This window comes from Euprymna scolopes, chromosome 11, assembly GCF_053919585.1.
Source record: "Euprymna scolopes isolate OS-2025 chromosome 11, ASM5391958v1, whole genome shotgun sequence".
Classification (NCBI taxonomy): domain Eukaryota; kingdom Metazoa; phylum Mollusca; class Cephalopoda; order Sepiida; family Sepiolidae; genus Euprymna; species Euprymna scolopes.
The window spans coordinates 22,602,853-22,625,425 of record NC_136492.1 but is presented as its reverse complement, the minus strand read 5'-3'; the positions used below and the strand labels follow the sequence as shown (position 1 = coordinate 22,625,425).

The 22,573-nt window shown below is 31.5% G+C and overlaps 1 protein-coding gene across 1 annotated transcript in view; it reads left to right on the top strand.

The window, feature by feature from the left end:
* Positions 1-21,869, top strand: part of LOC145287804 (putative sodium/potassium-transporting ATPase subunit beta-3) — an 87,377-nt gene extending 65,508 nt beyond the window's left edge. Inside the window, exons 5-6 of the mRNA XM_080135649.1 lie at positions 18,129-18,230; positions 20,948-21,869. Of these exons, the coding sequence (XP_079991775.1) occupies positions 18,129-18,230; positions 20,948-21,187 (342 nt within the window). The 3' untranslated portion in view covers positions 21,188-21,869. The remainder of the gene's footprint in view (positions 1-18,128; positions 18,231-20,947) is intronic.
* The last annotated feature ends 704 nt before the right edge of the window (positions 21,870-22,573 follow it).

The following is a 22,573-nucleotide window of genomic DNA, read 5'->3' as shown; positions in this document are numbered from 1 at the left end:
TTGGTATATGTCATCCATTTTCATATAGATAATAGTTTCAGAATTATTTTCATGTATATGTAAATATTTGATAATTATTAATTGTGTGGAAATTTCTTTAAAATGTTATCTTTTATAGAAATTCAAATCTGCTTTGGGAAAACGGCTTGCTATGCGCTCAGCTGACTAAAGAATAAAAAAACTTTTTTTTTTTGCTTTCAAAACAAAAGCAGAAAAATCAGTTTCATTTTTTTTATTCTGAGTTTGTTAATTTAAAAAAAAAATTCAAGTTTTTCAAATTTGATTTCCAAACAATACCATTTTGTTGTTTTTTTCCACCTTTACATTTTTCTTTAAAATGACTACCTTTTTAAAGTTTTCAAGTATGCTGTAAACGAATATCACATTTAAATTTTCCACAAATAAGTAGCTTTCCGGATATTAAGCAATGTCATTTCTTATGCTATTGCTGGTGGCCATCTTGGTACATGCGTTTGAGCATAGTTTCTCAGGGTTACGGTTGTGTGCTCGGCATACCAAGATGACCACCAGCGATAACATAAGTAATGACATTGCTTAGTATCTGGAAAACTACTTATTTGCAGAAATTTTAAATTTGATAATCGTTTTCAGCATACCCTAAAAACTTTAAAAGTAATCATTTTAAAATGTTATGGTGGAAACAAGGTAAAAAAAATGACCATTTTATTTCTTTGTTTACATAGTTGAATTTTCAGTAAAACAATAGAATAGAAATGATGAAAATTACCATCACCTAGTGAATATATAGTTGTTGCTTATCAGGTTTCCTGGTATCCTGGTACTGTGAAAGCTACATCAAGGATTCATGTAGAGTATGATTTATGGTTGCATCTCTGAAAATAGGGGTATATTTTGGGCCAGATAGAAAGGATTTACAAAATTGAAAATAGGACTGGTCCCAAAATGCATAAGTTCTAGTTGACTATGGGAATTTCCATCTTTTAGAGAAATCCGAAATCTATTTGAAAAATTTTCGATTTATTTCTGAGATTAATTCGCATTTACTCAATTTTTTTTTTCTTTGAGGAGAGTAGTAAATACCGACCATGAATGCTCTTTAGGCATTCAATGGCTACACCTCAGACTAAGCTCTCCTTTGGTGAGGAGGCAGAAAAATGCCTATTCTCAATAAAGTTATATTTAAATACCACTATAATACTTAGTTTTGTTCATGAATAGACACCCACTGTATTATACCATGCGCCAGTTTAAAAAAATTGAAATTTGTACATCTTAATTTATAATTCATGGCTTATGGTAAAGAGATAAATCAGAAAGAGCACACAATTTTACATAAGAGTGCCAAGTTTCATGAGAATAGCTTGGAAAATAAATAAATGGTGGCGAAATTACCGAATTTCTTCAAATGTTGAGCTTCGTAATTTAGCCCACTTTTTCTAAAGAAGAATGTCCACGGAAAAACCTAAATTTTGGCACTTAAAATTCTCGTAACTTTTGAACTACTAATAGTATTTGCATAATTCAAACGGTTTTAAGCATCTTTTACATAGCTCTTTTCATGAAAGTTGAAAAAAAATAACAATTATCTAAAAAAAAAAAGAAAAAAATCAACTTGTAATGCTAATCTGATGGTGATGGCCCCAATTGGGGAGCTTTCTGGGGAGTGTGGAGTCACTCATTAGTTACCATTATTCCAAGGATCCACTGTAATACATAGTAGTAGTAGTATCTGTTGGGGTCTTATTTGTGAGTTAAAAAAGAATTTTTCCAGAGTATAACACATAAAGCCTTTATACCGTTACCCTAGAATTCATCTTTCCTAGCCCTGACTTTTTTTTATCTGTATACCCTATTTCCCAACCTTACCAAGTACTTAAGCTCTATATACTTTGTGGCATCTTTTCCTTTTCATGTTTTGTAGGAACTTGTTTATTTACCAAACTTTGTGTCACTTTGATCTGCACTTTGGTCGATCCTTGTCGAGAATAACATTAGCTGATATACTCACTACTCAACATAGGGCCATTCATTATATAACACACTGACAATCTATTTATTAGGCACATCTTCTGGAACTTGAGAATCTCTGTCTAATTTAGAAACATTCATGAACTTTATTTAATCCATGAACTAGTGGGGAGAGTTAGAACTGTCAATGTTATCCGTTGCAAGTTAAATCGGCCTTAAATTTTAAAATAGCAACAAAGATAAGAAAATCCAAATAATCCAACTTATCAATCATTATTACAGGATTATTATATAGATTATTTCTCTATTATTATATAGATTATTTCTCTATTATTATATAGATTATTTCTCTATTATTATATAGATTATTTCTCTCCACGTCCAGACAAACTGATCTCAAACCTCCATTTCTCTGTCAACCTCGATATCCATAACGTCATGCATCATGTCTTTAAATGTCTTTTACTCTGCTTTTGACCATATTTACTTAATTCAACTCTTCTCAAGAATAATAGTAGCTGATATACTGATATATGCTATCCAACATAGAGCCATCCATTATGAAACATTTGTCCACGGTATTCGCCCATACTCCATCCAGTAATCCATATTTCCTTTTTAGCTTTTTTTTTTTTTTTTTTTTGCCTATTCTATTTTCTAAACCGATCAACTGTATAAACATCTGATCCCCTTAACCTATTCTAAGCTAAAAAATAAAACTGCATCTAGTAGTGAGACTTAAATTTGGGAGTCATCCCTTTATTTTTAGTATTCCCAGATGCTCTCTTGTGAGAAGTGGTCTTCACTGTCAGTATAGCATGTCAGTAAGTTAAGTAGAAAGTATCCTTATATTTTTGTTCTACCGACGAAATTCCCCGACACTATCAACTGTTTAAGTTCACTCTATATGCTAGTGTTGGGACGATTAATCAGGAATCAGAAAAATCAAAACATTTTGGGGTATCAAAAAAAAAAATGTATATTTTCCAATGTTGAAAACAATTCTTTTAATTTTCTTTTTTTTTTTTTTTTTTTTTTATTTGATTTTATTTAAGGCAAAAATTTTTCACTGTTGGTAGTCATAATAAATCAATATTTATTGATTTTTAAACTACTAGTAAAACTAAAATCTATAGATCACCTGTCCCAAAATTGTATTTCCATGTTCGAGAAAATATCTGTATTTTTAACATGACTTTTTTTACGGCAATTGGGAATAAATAACAACTCTATTGTTATATAATAAATGATTTCTAAAGAATCAGAATCTGTAATTGTATTGGAATCAGGAAAATTTTATTTTATTTTATTTTTTTAATTTTTTTTTTACAAAGGAATCACCACTTATCAAGGCCCAGAGGACACTCGAGGATAAGGGTTAAAGAGTGTACATTGGTCAAAAGGACAATATCATAGTCATCATTAGAAGTGTAAATTTGGTAAAATTGGATTACTTAAGGGGAACTGCTCATCAAGAACTTGTTTACATTGGACTTGAAGACGACCATATTGTAGTCAGCTGGAAAGAAGCTTTGTTCATGGAATCTACGTTTAGGCTTAGGCACAGATAAAGAGTGGGGGAGAAATTATTTATTGTTTTCAGCCAGACGAGTGTTTCTTGTGAAAGTTTGATGAGGGGGGACAATAGATTGAAGCTCAGTCGAGCACTTGCCATGAAAACAACGATAAAGCAAAGACAAACTCGCTACATCTCTTCTAGACGCTTTATCTTCACTTATCTCTCCATTTGTTTCCGGTAGTCCTGTACATAAAGAGCCTGTATATATACATATATATATGTGTATATATATATATATATATATATATGTATGTATGTATGTGTATATATATATATATATATATATACATATATATATGTATATATAGTCAATTAGACAATATATATATATATATATATATATACATATATATATGTATATATAGTCAATTAGACAATATATATATATATATATATATATACATATATATAGTCAATTAGACAATATATATATATATATATATATATATACATATATATATGTATATATAGTCAATTAGACAATATATATGTATATATAGTCAATTAGACAATATATATATATATATATATATATATATATATACTAGCAAAGATACCCGTGCTTTGCACGGAGCTTTGTTGCGCACTCGGGTACCAAAATCTGTGGGCACCTTTCCAGTAAGTTGATGTTGTAAGAGCAACGATTGCATAAGGTGATTAACATTTTAACTACCTCTTGTAGTGACTGAAATTCAATCAGGAACTTCACAAAACATTTTCATCAAAAAGGAAGGTTACTTGATGTTACATAGTAAATTTTTCATTGAAGTAATTTTCAACTCTTGCTTAAATTTTATCTTGCACATTCAATACTAAAAACTTACCACAATCAGATCATGTCAGTTTTTCCTCATATCCATTTCTCGAACTTTTCACTGAAGAGCCTCAGGGTAAACTACATTTCTGCTGCTTGAATTTGGAGCCAGAATGTAGAGTTTTTCTGAACTTCCTGTCCGGCTGATGGAGACGTAGAACATACCGTGACTGAAGCAGTCTGATGTCAAGTCTACGCGAATGGTGTTAAATGTCTGACCTTGACTTTTGTTTATGCTCATTGCAAAACACACCTTCACAGGAAATTGGAGTCTCCGGAATTTAAATGGAAGTTCTGAGTCCGATGGAACTAAGGGGATCCTTGGCAGTAGAACGGTTTCGCCTTTGTAGGGACCACAGGAAATGGTTGCCTCAAGTACATTGGTGTGCAATCTGGTGATAACACATCTGGTTCCGTTTGTTGTTTTTGGCGGTTCCAAGAATCGAAGAATCATGATTGGCGATCCAATTTTGAGATTTAAAATGTGTGGAGGCATTCCAGATATCTCCAAAGAGTTTAAAAACTCCACAGGGTAGTGAACAGCTTCATATTCATTAGTAGCCGAATCAACTGACTTGTATTGCTTTGTGTCTCCTGGAAATTCATCCATTATTGAATTGTTCAAATGATTCACATTGCTGTTTAATGGCGAAATAATAGCCCTCTCAGCAAGCCAATCCGGTGATTTTCCATTGTTTTGCAGGTCTGGGTACACTTTGTCTTTCAGTTGCTTCTGATTACCGACACATTTACCAAGCGCAGTTGGAATCTTAATTGTGTCAGGTGAAGAAGTGATAGGAAACTGACCATTACCGATTGGGAGAAGCAATTTTGAGAAGTCTGCTGCAGCTGTGTTATCAGAGATATAGGCTCTCATATTAGTAGTCAGTCTCTTCACTATAACGTGCCTCCAGAGATAGGATTGTTTCAAACTTGCATTGACAATGTTAGCCCTTGTGCCATTTTTAACCACTGGGAGGATTTGACGGAAATCACCGCAAAATAAGGTTGGAATGCCACCCATGGGATTCTTGTTTCCTGTGATGTCTTGCAGTGTTCGATCAATTGCTTCATAAGCACTCTTGTGCGTCATTGGGGCTTCGTCTACAATGATTGCAGAGGTGTCTCTAATTACATTTGCCATGGCTGAGTTACCAGTAATTTTGCAAACTGGCTGATCCATTCGATGAGTATCCAAGGGTACTTTAAAAGTGCTGTGAAGAGTGCGGCCACCTTGTAGTAGAGTAGCAGCAATGCCACTGGATGCTGTTACAAGCACAATCTTTCTCATGGATCTAATCTTTGCAAGGATCAAATTGATTACAAAAGTCTTGCCCGTACCACCTGGAGCATCAAGAAACATCATGTTTTTGTTCATTTCACCTTGTGCTTCCAACATTGCCATGAATGAATTGTAAACTTCTCTTTGAGAATCGGTCAGTTTTTCTTGCATATTTTCTGCTTGTAGGGAAAGTTCTTCAAGATTATAAGTAACTTCACGTTGATACTCTCTCGCGAGTCTTTCATCTCTCCCTTGCGTTGGTGCAGGTAATCCATAGCTTGCCAATGGTTGACCGCACATAAGGAGAACTTTTTCTTCAATTAGACAAAGAGTTTTATTGTAGATATCCTCATTAAAATCTGCTTCTGGGTTGTTAACTTCTTGCCTGTATCTGTGAAGAATGTCTTCAGATATTACATCACGAAAAGCCATCCAGATCTCAAGAGGATTGCTTGGCTCACAGGCTGTTAAAATTATCACAAATAGGCTTCGCAAATTTGAAGGTGATTGAGTGGCACTTGCCTCTCCTACTGCTTGATGCAAGTGATGGTCATTTTCTAGAAGGCCTCGAGCAAGGCACGCTGCTCTGTATGTTTCAAACACCTGACCATTGTATGCTCGCAAATCTTGAAATGAAGTTGGACCAGCAACCTCATTGAGCAACAGGCGTAAGAAATAACACTCCCCTGCTTTTGGACTAATCGTGTAGATTCTCCCAATGCATGGTGCCTTCCATACATCATCATTTTCAGTACCTTCAACTTGTACCCCACGCATTCTTCTCATCCATTTCTTTGTCGATTTGTTCCAAGTGTAAAACTCAGGGACTTCTACGTATTTGAGACCCCTTGCAAAGTCATCCTCATGGCAGAGTTGAAAAAATGCTGTCAAAGTTGTGGCAGGCGGTGGACCTTGGGCTCATTCCAGAGCAGTATCAGCTGAGAACATGACACGCTGCCCATTTTCAAGATGAACAGAAAGTTGTACAATTGGGGGGAAATGTTCATGGATGGGATGTTCCAATATCCTCCAGGCCGCCTCTGAACTGCCGACATACCTTGCATTCTGGAACTGCTGGATCTCATCCACAATGTGACTTTGTACTTGGCCTTGTTGGTTAGCTGCTCCATCAGTTCTTTGTAGTTCAAACACTGCTTGATCACATCCTTTATTCACGCATTTGAGGACATATTTGATGCTTTGGATCGAGCTTCAAATTTCTACGTTAATGTGAGCGTTGAACTGCTGAAGGAGGACCTTGTTGTACGGAACAATCCACTGGTTTGTTATTTCTTGATTAACATACCGACCATTTCTCTTCATCCTTATTGTACCAGTCTGGCCTCCATCTTCTGGTTTTCTTCGCCTGTACTTGGGGTAAGAGTCTTGGCCTTGCTCGGTACACTGAAGAAATTCTTTTGGGTATTTTTTGGAACATTTGTTGTCAATCATACATGGACAATTTGGATTAAATGGTCCACAAGGTCCATGCACCATATGTGCCATCACTTTAGCATGAAGATCAGGATCTTCCTCTTTGTCAGGGATCTCTGCAGATATGCAGAGATCCATTTTTTCTGGTAGAAGTTTGTCCTCTGGGGCCTGCCAGGTGAGGATGTGTGCATGCGGCAGTCCTCTTTTTTGATATTCAATACTGTACAGGAAAGCCCTCTACCTGCCAAATCCTCCCTTTTTAATAAATTCAAGTAACTTTTTTAGCTTCTGCCTGAAAACCCTGGCAACAATATCTGGATGATCCTGAGGGTCTTGCCCTTGAAGACAATTTTCTGTAATTTCTGTCCACTTTGGATTTGTTGTGAACGTGATGAAGAGGTCGGCTCGGCCCATTCGCCGAACATATGCCATGGCATCACTTTGACGCTCAAACATGTATCGAGGGCCTCCTGTATAAATTGCCGGAAGTACAACTCGTTGACCAAACTGTTCTGGATTCCCATCCTCCCTAAGAATTGAATCTCTCAAGTTGCTATAATTGTCAGCTCTCAGGGTCTGTTGCTCACGCCTCAGGAACTGTAAACGTTCTGTTTCAATCTTGCAGTACACATCCACCAGCCATTGTTGAAATAGCCTTCGGTACCAGAGAAAATAGTTTCCAGGCCGAGTCATTAAATGGTACGAATAAAATTGCTGTTGGGTAACTTTTCGCCCATTGGATGCCTTCATGTAGATGTTGTAAGATGGAGAACCATAGGGGTACATTAACGGGTACATTAAAGTATCGTAGAGGGGATGTAGTTCGGAGATCCGTTTTAATGTATCATTTCTAAAACGCAAGACAATATCCCGGTTAGCTGTTGGTTCATTCTCCATTAATATTCCAATCTCATACGTTGTTGTTGGAGCATTGAATCGCCGTGGATGCTCTTCTTGCGGCCTTCGGTCTTCCCTTATGACAACTTTATGTTCTACCAAGTGTTCTTCTTCAATCCTCTCCTTTGTTGTTTTCAGCTGACAAATGAAGCTGTTGTTCTCATGTAAAAATTCAGTCAGACTTCGGAGAATGTCTCTATTGAGTCTACTGTCACGTCCCCGATTATGTAGTTCCTCTTCCAGACTACCAAGAAGTAGACTTGAATAAACTTTGCTGTTTCATCTTCAGGTGGTAAAAGACTCCCAATCTGGTGGCAAACCTGGCCTCGAATTCTAAAAGAAGGATTCCACCCATGTACTGCCGCAATTTTGTGACCAAATGATGTCATTGCAAAACAATTGTTATAACTGCGTAGATTTTGCAGAAAATCTTTAGAGATGGGACCATTGCCGGAGAGCAAATCTTGAAGCAACTGAGGCAGTGGTGGAAAGCTATCAAGCACAACTTTGCCAGAAGAACAACAACAACCAGGGGTTTCTCCTTTAAATTTTACAGCTGAGCAATGTTGACATACTTTGTCCATTTTTCCTATATCAGCTGTAGTGAGAGAGTCATTTTTGTTGTAGAGCAATCCTTTTCTATTGCAGTGTTCTATTTCATGGTGTCTCAAAGCAGTCATTCGTTGTCTAGCTGCCTCGTTTTCTGTCAATTGCTGGGGCAAAGTCATACTCTCTCTCCATGCAGCCTCTCGTTGTTGCCCTTGGTATAGGTGAAAGCTTCGTTGGGTTTCCGATTCATTCTGATGTCGTTGAGCCACTCTCAACTGACCTTGTGTATGTCTACTTACCTCATATAATTCATTCGATCGTAATATTGCTTCTCTTTCCAGTGCATATCTTTGCCTTTCTTGAATTTCATCTTGTGATGAATTTAACCGCCTTACAGCATGTCTAGTTCTGTCAGCTTCACGTTGGGTTTCTCTTTCCAAATCTGACAGTCTTGCTCTCCTTTCTCTTTGACGTATCCTGTTAAGTTCTAGACGTCTTTCTCTATCTGAATAGTTTTCATTGGAGCGAATTGCAGCAACTCTTAGTCTATTAGCTTCCAATCTTTCCATTCTTTCTTCCTCACTTTCGTTTCTACTTCGTTTGGGTGGCATAATTTCGGTTTTAAACGGAATTGTTTAACGATATTAATGATTGTAAATTAATTAAGCGTAAAGGAAATGTATACTAACTAAAATGGACGAACTATAAATAATATTTCTGAACAGTACAATTATAAACAATTATATTGTAGCAAAAATGAATAAAAGCGACCTACTTGTGACTCATTACTTCCGGGTGTAAACGTCACAGTCTAAAAGTAATAATTAAAAAAAAAAAGTAAATGTAAAATAAATGTAATACCAACTTAGGTTAACTAATATATGTAAACAGTACAATTAAAACAGTTCTATTAAAACAAATAATTACTAAGATCTAGGTAATTGTTAGTCTCATTGTTATGGTTTTAAAGAAAAAAATGTGTAACAAAAATTCTGCTTTTGTGAGTACGTGTATTTCTTTTAAATTACATAACCTTTTTATTTTATTTTTTATATCTCTTTTAAATTTATATATTTTGTTAGTAAACTGGAAGAAATTCAGTTGAATAAAACCTTGTTCGTGTTCTTTACGTTAAACTCATATTTTTATAAAAGGTTCATCCGGTTTAAAGAAAGTACTACGTTTAAATAAGACTGGAAATAACTAATTCAATATATAAATAGAAAAATGAAATAAATATAAACTTTAAGTCTTAAGATAGTAATAATCAAAATGTAATAAATTATTTGTAGTTCAAATCTATGATAAGACAGGCTTTCGAAATAGGCTCGACCAGAAAGATTAAATTAGAACGAAATTATAATCTCCGTGCCATTTTCAAAACAACCCCACAAAAGTAACGGTATTCTGCAGTTGGTTAAATGACAACGTTGGTTGTAAGAAAAATGTAAAAGAAAATGCGCTTATCTGTTTATTTTGAACTGTTTTATTTAATTAAAAAAAAAATTGGCTATAACTGGAAGAGAGCGTTATGTTTTGGGGGTTGTTTAAAAAATAGAATGGAAATAAAGTTAGTTCCGTTTTAATTGTCTTTAATTGCGGCAAGCGCTAACAAAATCGAAAAATCACTGTTCACATTCGAAATGTTAACTTTTATAGGTTTACAAGTTTGCTGACAAGGCTGGGGGTGTTTATTTAGAAAGCCATACTTAACATGGGGAGGTTGGGATGTTTAATACAATTATTTTACTAAATTGATTTTTTTCATTTAAAAATAAAATTATTTCTTTTTTAATAAAGTTTTATTTTAAAATATTTGTTTTTGTTTATTTATATAAAATTACGATAGTTGAATTGTATTCTTTCAATTATATTGGCAAGTAAAATATAAAAGATTAAAACGGAACGAAATTGAAATTTCCATTACATTTTCAATACAATCCCAAAACATAAAGCTTTCCTCACCCAAAAATTGTTTTAGCAGTAGAAGAAATTGATAATTATGCACTGTAAGAACCAAGTTGTAATATGGGCATTAAAGTAAAATTTTATCCAACTTTTGTACTGGGAAAATAATAATATCTACGAAAGTATTCAGTTGCGAAGTGTTTGAATATCAGATTCGTTGTCGGCGATTCCGAAACCTTGTAAAAAAATATTGGGGGGGGGCGTAATTCTTGTAATATGATGTTTTAAATATTTTTTTAGGTTAAATTAAGGTTTCACGATATTTTGTAAATAAGCAGATCATCTAAATAAACAATATGAAAACTATTTGAAATTTTAAACTATTTTCAAGAGTTAACAATTTTTATTTATTTTAAACATTATTTTTTTTAGCTAAAATTGAAGTTTCACGATATAATTTTTTTTTTAATTGTTAGTTGGAAGCACAAAATAAGTTACAAAACATCTTTGCCTTCATGGCTTTCAAAATAGTAACGTTAATATTTCAGAACGGTACCACAAATACCGAAGAACTGAACTGTCTATATTATTGGTAAGTGGTAAATTTTCACAATATAAATTTATAGGAATATAAACAGAACAGTGATATAAAAAATAATTTTGAAAGAAATATTGTTCACAAACCTTTTTTAATATTAATTTCAATTTTTTAATGTTGTATTAACTTAAAATCCAGCAGTTGATAGAGCAAACGTAGATATGTCTGTAGGTTTGGTAGCGTGCGGAAAGAATACGTTATTATTTCGAAAGGCATTCCTAGTGTGAGGAGGGGGGTGGGAATTTAAATAAATATTGTGAAATTTCAAGTTTAGATAAAAAAAAAAATGTATTAATAAAGTTATGCTTAAAATAAATAAAAATTATTGTTTATTTTTGAAAATAGGTTAAAAGAAAGTGTTAATGCGTAAGCACCAGAAGTTAAAATTATAAACATTTTCATATTGTTATTTTTTTTTAAAAGGTAAATTTAATAATAAAAATAAGTGGGGAAAAAATCCAATAAAAAGAAAAATATCTATTACAGACAACATGTAATGACGTAAATCTCCGATTGCACAAACAGTAAACCTTTCAGATAATATACGTAAAGTGAAATAAATCGAATATAAAATTAAATGAAAATATATTAAATAATTAAATGTTAAATAGATTTTGTAAATAGTACAGTTGAAATGATTAGAATATTTTCAATATGTAATAAGGTCGAGGTAATTAGTTTAAGAGATTTAATATAATGTGATATGCAAATGAGTATAAGTCATTCGATATGGGGGTGGTTTGTAGAATAGTATATAAAGAAATTAGGCAAAGATTCTTATGTCTCCTATAACAGAAACATCCTAAAATGGGTTCTAATGTTTCTCTACCAGGAGAGATCTACCCTCTTACCTCCTTTATATTTCGTTGATGATGGAGAGCTGTACACACAGACAGAAACACACGAACCCTATTACTTTATAAAAAATAAAGATATATACATATATATATGTATATATAGTCAATTAGACAATATATATATATATATATATATATATATATATATACATATATATATGTATATATAGTCAATTAGACAATATATATATATATATATATATATATATATATATATATACATATATATATGTATATATAGTCAATTAGACAATATATATATATATATATATATATATACATATATATATGTATATATAGTCAATTAGACAATATATATATATATATATATATATATATATACATATATATATGTATATATAGTCAATTAGACAATATATATATATATATATATATATATATACATATATATATGTATATATAGTCAATTAGACAATATATATATATATATATATATATATACATATATATATGTATATATAGTCAATTAGACAATATATATATATATATATATATATATATATATATATATATACATATATATATGTATATATAGTCAATTAGACAATATATATATATATATATATATATATATACATATATATATGTATATATAGTCAATTAGACAATATATATATATATATATATATATATATATATATACATATATATATGTATATATAGTCAATTAGACAATATATATATATATATACAGTGATGATCATATTTATTGGCACGGTAAAATAAAAGTTAAATTTTGTCTAATAAATTCTAAAAAAGGGATTAAATTAAAGAAAATAACAAAGTATATTATGTATTTTTAACTGGCCTTTCCGATGCAGCAATCAGATTTTAGAAAAAATAAATAACAAAGGAACAACAAACATAATTGCAAAAAACCCTTGTTCAAAATTATTGGCACGATTTATTTAATAATCAATTGTATAGCCTTTGGCCTTGATTACCTTCCTCAGTCGCTTTTCATAGTTTACAACCAAGTTGTTGCACTCTTCAGTAGTAATTTTAGCCCACTCTTCCTGACAATAATCCTCCAATTGAATAAGATTCTTAGGCTTCCTTTGCATTACCCTCAATTTTAATGTTCTCCATAAATTTTCAATTGGATTAAGGTCTGGGCTTTGTGATGGCCACTCTAAAACATTAATATGATTGTCCTCAAGCCATTTCTTAGTCAGTTTAGCCGAATGCTTTGGGTCATTATCTTGCATGAACCACCAACGACGACCAAGTGAGAGCTCTTTAGCAGAGTCTTTCAGGTTTTCATCCAATATTTTAACATAATCTTCCTTTTTTATGTTACCTGTGACCTTAACAAGTTGCCCTGGTCCAGAGGCAGCAAAGGATCCCCAAAACATCAAACTGCCTCCACCGTGCTTCACTGTGGGTATGGTGTTCTTAGGCAGGAAAGCTTCGCCAGATTTTCTGTAAATATAAGACACTTTATTATGGCCAAATAACTCTATTTTCGTTTCGTCAGTCCATAGAACACGTTTCCAGAATGCAACATCTTTATCAATATGACGTTTTGCAAAGGCTAGCCTTGCTTTCAGGTGCATAGGCTTCAATAAGGGAGTCTTTCTCGGACGACATGCTTTTAAACCAGCTCTCTTCAAAACTCTACCAACTGTATGTCGAGATACATTCACTCCAGAGGTGCTCTGTTCATCAACAATCTCCCCAACAGAGATCCTTGGGTTTTGTTTTACTTGTCGAACAATTTTCCGTTCATCTCTTGGGGAAAGAATCCTTTTTCTCCCTCTACCCTCTAAACTCATAACGTGGCCTTGCGATTTGAACTTGTTTATTATGGCTCTAACAGTGGATTTGGGAAGGTTTAGCTTCTTTGAAATCTTATCATAGCCCTTCCCATTGGTATGGCATGCTACAACAAGCTTCCTGACGTCTTCGCTGTGTTCCTTAGTTTTAACCATGGCGATTGAAAATTATAATTTAGTCACTTATAATAGTTTAAATAAATCGCTATCTAAAAATTATCTGAAAAAAATTATTCACTGAATTAGCGTTAAACAAGCATAATATGGCTATAAAAAAGTTCAGAAAGCACGTAAACCGGAAATTGATTGATATTATACTGATACTAAAAGAAAAACAAAGCCGTGCCAATAATTTTGAACAAGGGTTTTTTGCAATTATGTTTGTTGTTCCTTTGTTATTTATTTTTTCTTAAATCCGATTGCTGCATCGGAAAGGCCAGTTAAAAATACATAATATACTTTGTTATTTTCTTTAATTTAATCCCTTTTTTAGAATTCATTAGACAAAATTTAACTTTTATTTTACCGTGCCAATAAATATGATCATCACTGTATATATATATATATACATATATATATGTATATATAGTCAATTAGACAATATATATATATATATATATATATATATACATATATATATGTATATATAGTCAATTAGACAATATATATATATATATATATATATACATATATATATGTATATATAGTCAATTAGACAATATATATATATATATATATATATATATATATACATATATATATGTATATATAGTCAATTAGACAATATATATATATATGTATATATAGTCAATTAGACAATATATATATATATGTATATATAGTCAATTAGACAATATATATATATATATACATATATATATGTATATATAGTCAATTAGACAATATATATATATATGTATATATAGTCAATTAGACAATATATATATATATATACATATATATATGTATATATAGTCAATTAGACAATATATATATATATATATATATATATATACATATATATATGTATATATAGTCAATTAGACAATATATATATATACATATATATATGTATATATAGTCAATTAGACAATATATATATATACATATATATATGTATATATAGTCAATTAGACAATATATATATATACATATATATATGTATATATAGTCAATTAGACTATATATATATATATATACATATATATATGTATATATAGTCAATTAGACAATATATATATATATATACATATATATATGTATATATAGTCAATTAGACAATATATATATATATATATATATATATATATATACATATATATATGTATATATAGTCAATTAGACAATATATACATATATATATGTATATATAGTCAATTAGACAATATATATATATATATGTATATATACATATATATATGTATATATAGTCAATTAGACAATATATATATATATATATATATACATATATATATGTATATATAGTCAATTAGACAATATATATATATATATATACATATATATATGTATATATAGTCAATTAGACAATATATATATATATATATACATATATATATGTATATATAGTCAATTAGACAATATATATATATATATATATATACATATATATATACATATATATATGTATATATAGTCAATTAGACAATATATATATATATATATATACATATATATATGTATATATAGTCAATTAGACAATATATATATATATATATATACATATATATATACATATATATATGTATATATAGTCAATTAGACAATATATATATATATATATGTATATATATATATATATATATATATATACATATATATATGTATATATAGTCAATTAGACAATATAGTAATCGTTAGTAATGGAAATTCGGTAAATTTGTTAACTTAAGTGGAACGGCTCATCAAGAACTTGTTTACGTTGGACTTGGATACAGCCATATTGTAGTCAGCTGGAAAGCAGGAAAATAGAAGAGTTCCACAGGTGTGCAGTTCTAAGAAAGAAGCTTTGTTCATGGAATCCATGTTTAGGTCTAGGCACAGATAAAAGAGTGGGGGGGAAACTATTGATAGTGTTTTCATGAATGTTTGGCAGGGGGGGGCATAGATTGGAGCTCAGATGAGCACTTACCATGAAAATAATAAAGCAGAGACAGGCTCGCAAGTCTCTTCTGTAGGAAAGAGGTTGCAAAGAAGAGAAAAAAAGAATCTCTCACTAGGCTACGAAGTCTATTTTGAAGTCTGAAGGCAGGATAAGTTCTTTCTAGCAGCTCCTGCCCAGATGTGGCAACAATACTCCATCCTTGGACGTACCTGGCTCTTATATGGAATTGTACTATCACCACTATATACCCTACCATTCTTTGGGAAATATGGAATTGCTCCTTTGTTGCGACTGCTCACAGGTCCACTCTAACTCAGAATGCTTGTATCAGTCAAACCCCCAATGATGAGTTGGTCTGGAAACAATTTCTATTTATTTGCTTATAAAATGGATGCATAAAATGGGTTATAGTAAAGATTTGTCTGCTCTTTTTGATTTCTGTTCTGCTGACAGGATGATGGTGACGAGCAAGATATAGTCCCTTCTGGTTAATGATTATATTCCACTTTGATAACGTGAAAGCCACCCTCCCCATTACCCATGTTAAGAATGGCTTTCTTGTCCGCATAGTTTCTAATTATCCAATCAAATAAACAGCAGAAACTGAAAGTTAAACAACCCCCCCCCCCAAAAAAAAAACAGACAATCTTGACTATAACCAATTAATCTACAAAACTACCCTTATTAATTTACAGGGGCAGATTGTTCTCATTCTGACAGCTATAACTAAACTTCTAATTATAATCTTATTAGTTTTTATTGTAATTATGAATAACATAATTTATTAGTATAGCTATCAGATAGAATAAGAACAATCTACCCCTGTGTATTAAAATAATGGTTGCTTTGTGTTGTGGTCTTGATAAAGCCAGAAATAAAGATGCAATTAAGATTGATATGCTATAAGCAAGACAACCAAACCAAACACCAAGAATAAATAGTTCAACATAAAAACACTTGAAGCATAAAACTTTTCCCAAGATGACCGGATTCTGCATTTAATAACCTGAAAAATGTTATGTTGTAAAACGAAACCACCGAACCAAACTTCATGAATAAATATGTAAAGATATAAATAATTTAAAGCATAGAAGCCTCATCAAAAATTACTGAATTTGGCATTAAATAGCCCAAAAAGCTAGCAAAGTAACTAATTAATCCTGTGTTCTGCAATTATTCTATTAATTCAAAGATTGATAATGACCAAGATCTTTCTGGTTCTCTCTTCTCCAACCTGGAGCATGTGCTAAAATAGCCCGAAAAGCTAGCAAAGTAACTAATTAATACTGTGTTCTGCAATTATTATTCTATTTTTAATAAAAATGTTTTTTAAATATGTCCCAATTAATATATAGCCATATTGATTTTTATTAAATAGTAATTCAATCATTTTGCCTATTTGAATCCCATTCGTACATCTCTATTTGTTGACATTTATGCAGACAATACTACTACTTAGGGCAACAATTCAAAGGTTGACCAAGATCTCAACCAGGAGCATGTAGTAAAATGGGATTAAAAAAAAATGGCTAGTTACATCCAAAATTAAACGTCTATCTTTTCACCACCAATGCTCATATTCCCATTTGATTCCAGTTGAAATGAACAGCTTTCATCTTGAGGAAGCACCCTACTTAGACAAACTACTGGGACTGGCCTTCACCCCCCCCCCCCGATTTGAAATAGAAGATCTACAACAGATCTGTTGCCAAAATCACTGAAAAAAATAGTAGGATCATTCTATTGTTCTATGAAGTATATTACTCCTGACGCAATCCTGTCAAAAATAATCAAATTCTACCCAATTTACTTCACTACCACCTTATATTCGTTAACCTTTATCCTCAAGTGGCCTTCGAGCCTTGATAAGCGCTGATCCCCAAGTAAAAAAAAAAACAAAAAAACTATTGCTGCCACATCTGGAGAGGAGCTCTTTAACTGCACTCTTTCTTGCCTTGAAAGGGTACAAAACTTCCTTTTGAAATTTCACCTCCCTACTTCCTGTTTCTCACAGCTGCTCTATTGTTACCTTTTATGGTAGGTGCTCGACTGAGCTCCAATCCATGCCCCCCCCTCCGTAAAACGTTTACAACAAATACTCGTCTATCTACCACAAAATCTTAATTTCCTTCAGTCTCTATATGTGCCTAAATCTAAAAAATTCCATGAGCAGAGTTTCTTTCCTATAACTGTCTGTCTATTGAACATGATACCATGGGGGGGGGGACATTGCCGTTTTCAAATCTAATATGAACTTGATAAGTGTTAACTTCCCAGTAAAATTTAAAAAATAAAAAAAATAAAAATGATTTTTTCTTTATCTTCTTTTTTTTTTCTTTCAGATCTACAACTGGGTTCCTAAGCCATACTCAAACGAAACCGTTCCAGCTGAAGCCAAAGAAAACTGGGGTGCTAGCCACATCACAGTGAAATGCCAAGGCGAAGTAAGAAACTCATTCTTAAACTCTTTTACAATATGAACACTGCCATTGTATTATGCTAATATTGTTAATAAAGCAATAACAAAATTAACTTAATATTTAAGCGATAAAAGGCTTACATATTTTTCAGATAATGCTTCGTAGCCTAGTGGTAAAATGACAGATTATCTATACTGCTATAAATTCGTTTTTTGTGTGTATTGATATTCATATTAAAAACCCTCTTTTCTATTTACTTAAAAAGAAAATACAATTTTCTTATATATGGGTTGTGGAATTGTATTCACTAGCAAAAGATCTAGCTAATTTGCATATTCTTTTGAACATTCATTTAAATTAATTCCCTATTTTTTCAGTTTTCTTATGGGATGATCATCTTAGTTAACTATTACGTGTAATTGTATTCATGCAGATATTCTACATGATTTATACTTGCATAATATTTGCGTAACTAGTTTACAGTAAACACAAAATTGTTTCCCTATATATTTATGTATACGTATATATTTTTGTTTAATCTATATATCTATAAAAGTGAATGTGTGTGTGTACATTTCCCTATGCAATAACTCTGTCAATTTTAAGTCAACAGACTCGAAATTTGATATACAGAGTACTGAGATTTGGGAAAATCTTTGATCGGTTTTGGGCTAGAAAAATGGCTGTTAAGGGGTCAAAGTTCAATGATTTGACCTTTTGAGAACTCTACCAAACTCCTCCCTTAATTTTGGGTATAAACAATTGAAATTTTAGATATAGGTTCCTTGGACATGGATCCAACTTAATAACTTGATTTGAGCCCAAAATAAATTTTAAGGAGTCATAATAGGGGTCAAAGTTGAGAAAAAAAATTGACCACTTGTGTTTTATTTTTTTTTTCTCAACATAAACCTCCGAACACCCGGACAACGCTGGGTTGAAATGCTAATAGATAATTGCGGGTTTGATCTTAGTCAAAGTTTAACCATACTGATGACCGCTAGTTAACAAAAAAACTTTCATCCATGGATAATTTTATGTACATGAAAAAATTATTTATATTAAAAATGGCAACTTAATGCAAGCATTAGATAAATAAATTTGAACAAGCTGCTACTATTGTTAAGAAACCATACTAAAATTAACTATTATATATATATTAGTCTTGGAAGTTTTCAACGTTTTAAAACAATTAAAAAACATGTTTTTTAATTGTCCTACGTTTAATAATTATTTTTCCGGTGCTAGGTGTACTTACTGATCCGCGCTATTTTTTAAATCGTATTTCCAAGTTTAATTAAAGTTTTGTTTTTTATTCAATTGTAAGGTTAAAGTATAGAATAGGTACAAAACCCCCTCCCCTCCCTATGTTAAGAATGGCTTTTTAAATAACGTTATTATTTCAGCTCGGATCAATAAGTGCACTAGTACCATTTTTTTTCAGTAAGTCAATTAATTTCCTGCAATCGCTATTGTTATATTGTGGAATGCGTTGGATCAATATAGCATAAAATATTTTATCGCAGGGAGTCCAACCTTCACATTTGGTAGATAGCAGCTCATAAGGAAAGAAATGTAACACTTACGAACAAATAAGGAAACATTTCACTGTTACATAACGATATACATTTGTTAAGAGACACACACACGTTACTACAATTCAAACATAATAGATGAAAGTTGTCCTCCAAATATGATAAATGGATGAACGGGAATGATGTTCATCTCGCCATTTTCAAAATCACTCTTTTCCCTCCACTGTCCACTTCCGGTCATTCGTCTTGCGAGAAATTAAAGTTTAGGACAAAGGGAGGCGACTTTGTCTAAAGAAGCAAAGAATTGCTCTCCTTTGCATTATAAAATTGCTCGATCCCAACAGCGCTTTCTCTCTCACTATATATATATATATATATATATATATATATATATATATATATATATATATATATATATATATATATATAATCTCTTGTGGAGCAAATGTATACTTTTGAATCCTTGCACTTGTTCATGCTCATATTACGAGCGAGTAACTGTTTTGATTTTGACAACCAGGCTCATCAGTTATGGAGATAGACATGGATGGGTGTGTGACAGTTGGTAATGGGGAAGGAATGCAATCACATGTCAGATCTGCGTTTTCCTCTGACCTACAAAAGCATTTGTTTTTTATAACTTTAAGTCCTTTGTTCTGCCAGAATTGGCATCATGGGTCAAAATCTGGGACATATTTGAGAATTTGGTGTTTTCGGGCATCATTTGACTCCAAATCCTGGCACTGCCCAGCCATGATCCAACATTCACTAGACCATTATTATCACTACACTAGAGCTATGACCACAGAATATTCTTTTTGTTGTTTAGACTCTCAAGTATATATCTTACACAGTTAATCAACCGAGAACCATGTCACTCTATATAAAAGCATATAAAATATCATGATACACTCGAGTCAATACAATGAAAAGAATATGCTGTTGTCATAACCTTAGTTACCACGAACATAGATTTGCTCTGCTTTTTTTTTCAACTCCTTCCTTTGTGCCATGTGTGTTATTTGAGTTAAATTTCCATAACTTCCCTTTGAATAGTAGTATCGTATGAGTTAGACCTCTATCTATACTGCTTTTTTTTTTTTTTTTTTTTTTTCTTTTTGTAAAATTAATTAAATAAGCCAAGAAAAAAAAATATTTTTCTGACCTGTAATTATCAACGATTTTTCTTTTCTTTTTTTTTTCCAGCGGGAGTCTGATATTGAGAACTTGGGTCAAGTCAACTACTACCCACCGCATGGATTCCCGATCAAATACTTCCCCTTCCTCAACCAGCCTGGCTACCATGCCCCCATTGTTGTGGTCCAGTTCATGAACCCTACTCGTGGATTCTTGGTGATGGTTACCTGCAAGGCCTATGCACACAACATTGCCATTAATAAGATGAACAGCCTAGGACTTGTTCATTTTGAATTACTTGTTGATTAGTTTAATTAAAATTCCTTAACCTTAAGACCAACTGTAAGAATAAGGTAATATAAAATGATTAAAAAAAAAAAAAATTAAAAAAAAAAATGAGGAAAAATTTGAAGAAACGAATTGTATACTAATAATGAGTATACTACATTTCCCACCCCTTAAAATAAAATATTCGTTAAAAAAAATTATTTAAAAAAAAAAAATAAATAAATAAAAATGAGCAAAAAAAATAAAAATTAAAGTCCCTTATAAGAGAAAAGGAAAAAGAGAGAAAAAAGAGAAACCTAGTAATTTCGGAAATCGTTTAAGTATGATTTTTTTTTTTTTTTTTTAATTTTTTAATTGGATAAGTTACAAACACGACATACTGAAAAAGTGTTTGGTGCGAAAAAGATCTGTTTATGGCTGTGTGAAAAATGGATGCTGCGTGAATGAGTCGGATTTGAAGAATATTTACTTCTCTGACTGTTTTGAATGAGGATATTCAATCACATTACATTAATCCCCTTTATCCCTTTTTTATTGTTTTTTTTTTCTTTTCAATTTCTTTTTTGTTACTAGGTTTTCAATATATGAGTAACCTAGCCAGAGAATGTAGAACGTGGAAGACAATTCATAAAAGTAGAATTTCTTATAAAAAAAATATAAAATAAAATGTTTAAAAAAAAAAAAAAGATTTTTAAAAATCAAACGGACAAGAGCAAATAATTTCCAGTTGAGATGTTTCAATTTCCTAACCCGGTTTTGAAACAATGCAGCCTGTCATAAGAATTTAATCGTTTTAGATGCGAAAATATATACAAAAACTGTCTTAGTTTTTCACCATATTAACACATTGTTATTTAACAGAAAAAAAAAACAAAAACTTAACATCTCAGCATCTAGTTTTGTTTTTATTATTATTATTATATATATATATATTTTTTTTTTTTTTTTTTTTTTTTTTTGCTATATTTTATTTGTAATATTTGCTGTAAGTAAATTCGTAAAATCTTAGAAATAAATAGTTGAGTCTTCTCATCTGCTGAGATTAGCAACCTTGTCACTATTTTTTTTTTTTTTTTTTTTATCAACGAGAAGACTCTGCATGTATGTTATTCCATCTAGCTTGCCAGATGTTTTTTGTGCAGATAGAAGATGCAGTTCTTGTCAAGAATTCCCACTATTAAAAACAAAAGTAAAGAAAAATATGCATGATGTACGTACCCATGATGAAACAAAAATATCATATTCCAAAAATCATATAAATTGATCCAGTATTTTTACTTTAATTTAAAAAAAAAATTTTTCAGATGATTAATGGGAATTTATAGGCATAGCAACTACCTGGCACAGCTTCAGTAGATTATATTCGAGCTAGTCAAGCATATGTCTTCGACACAGTCTGGCAGACTC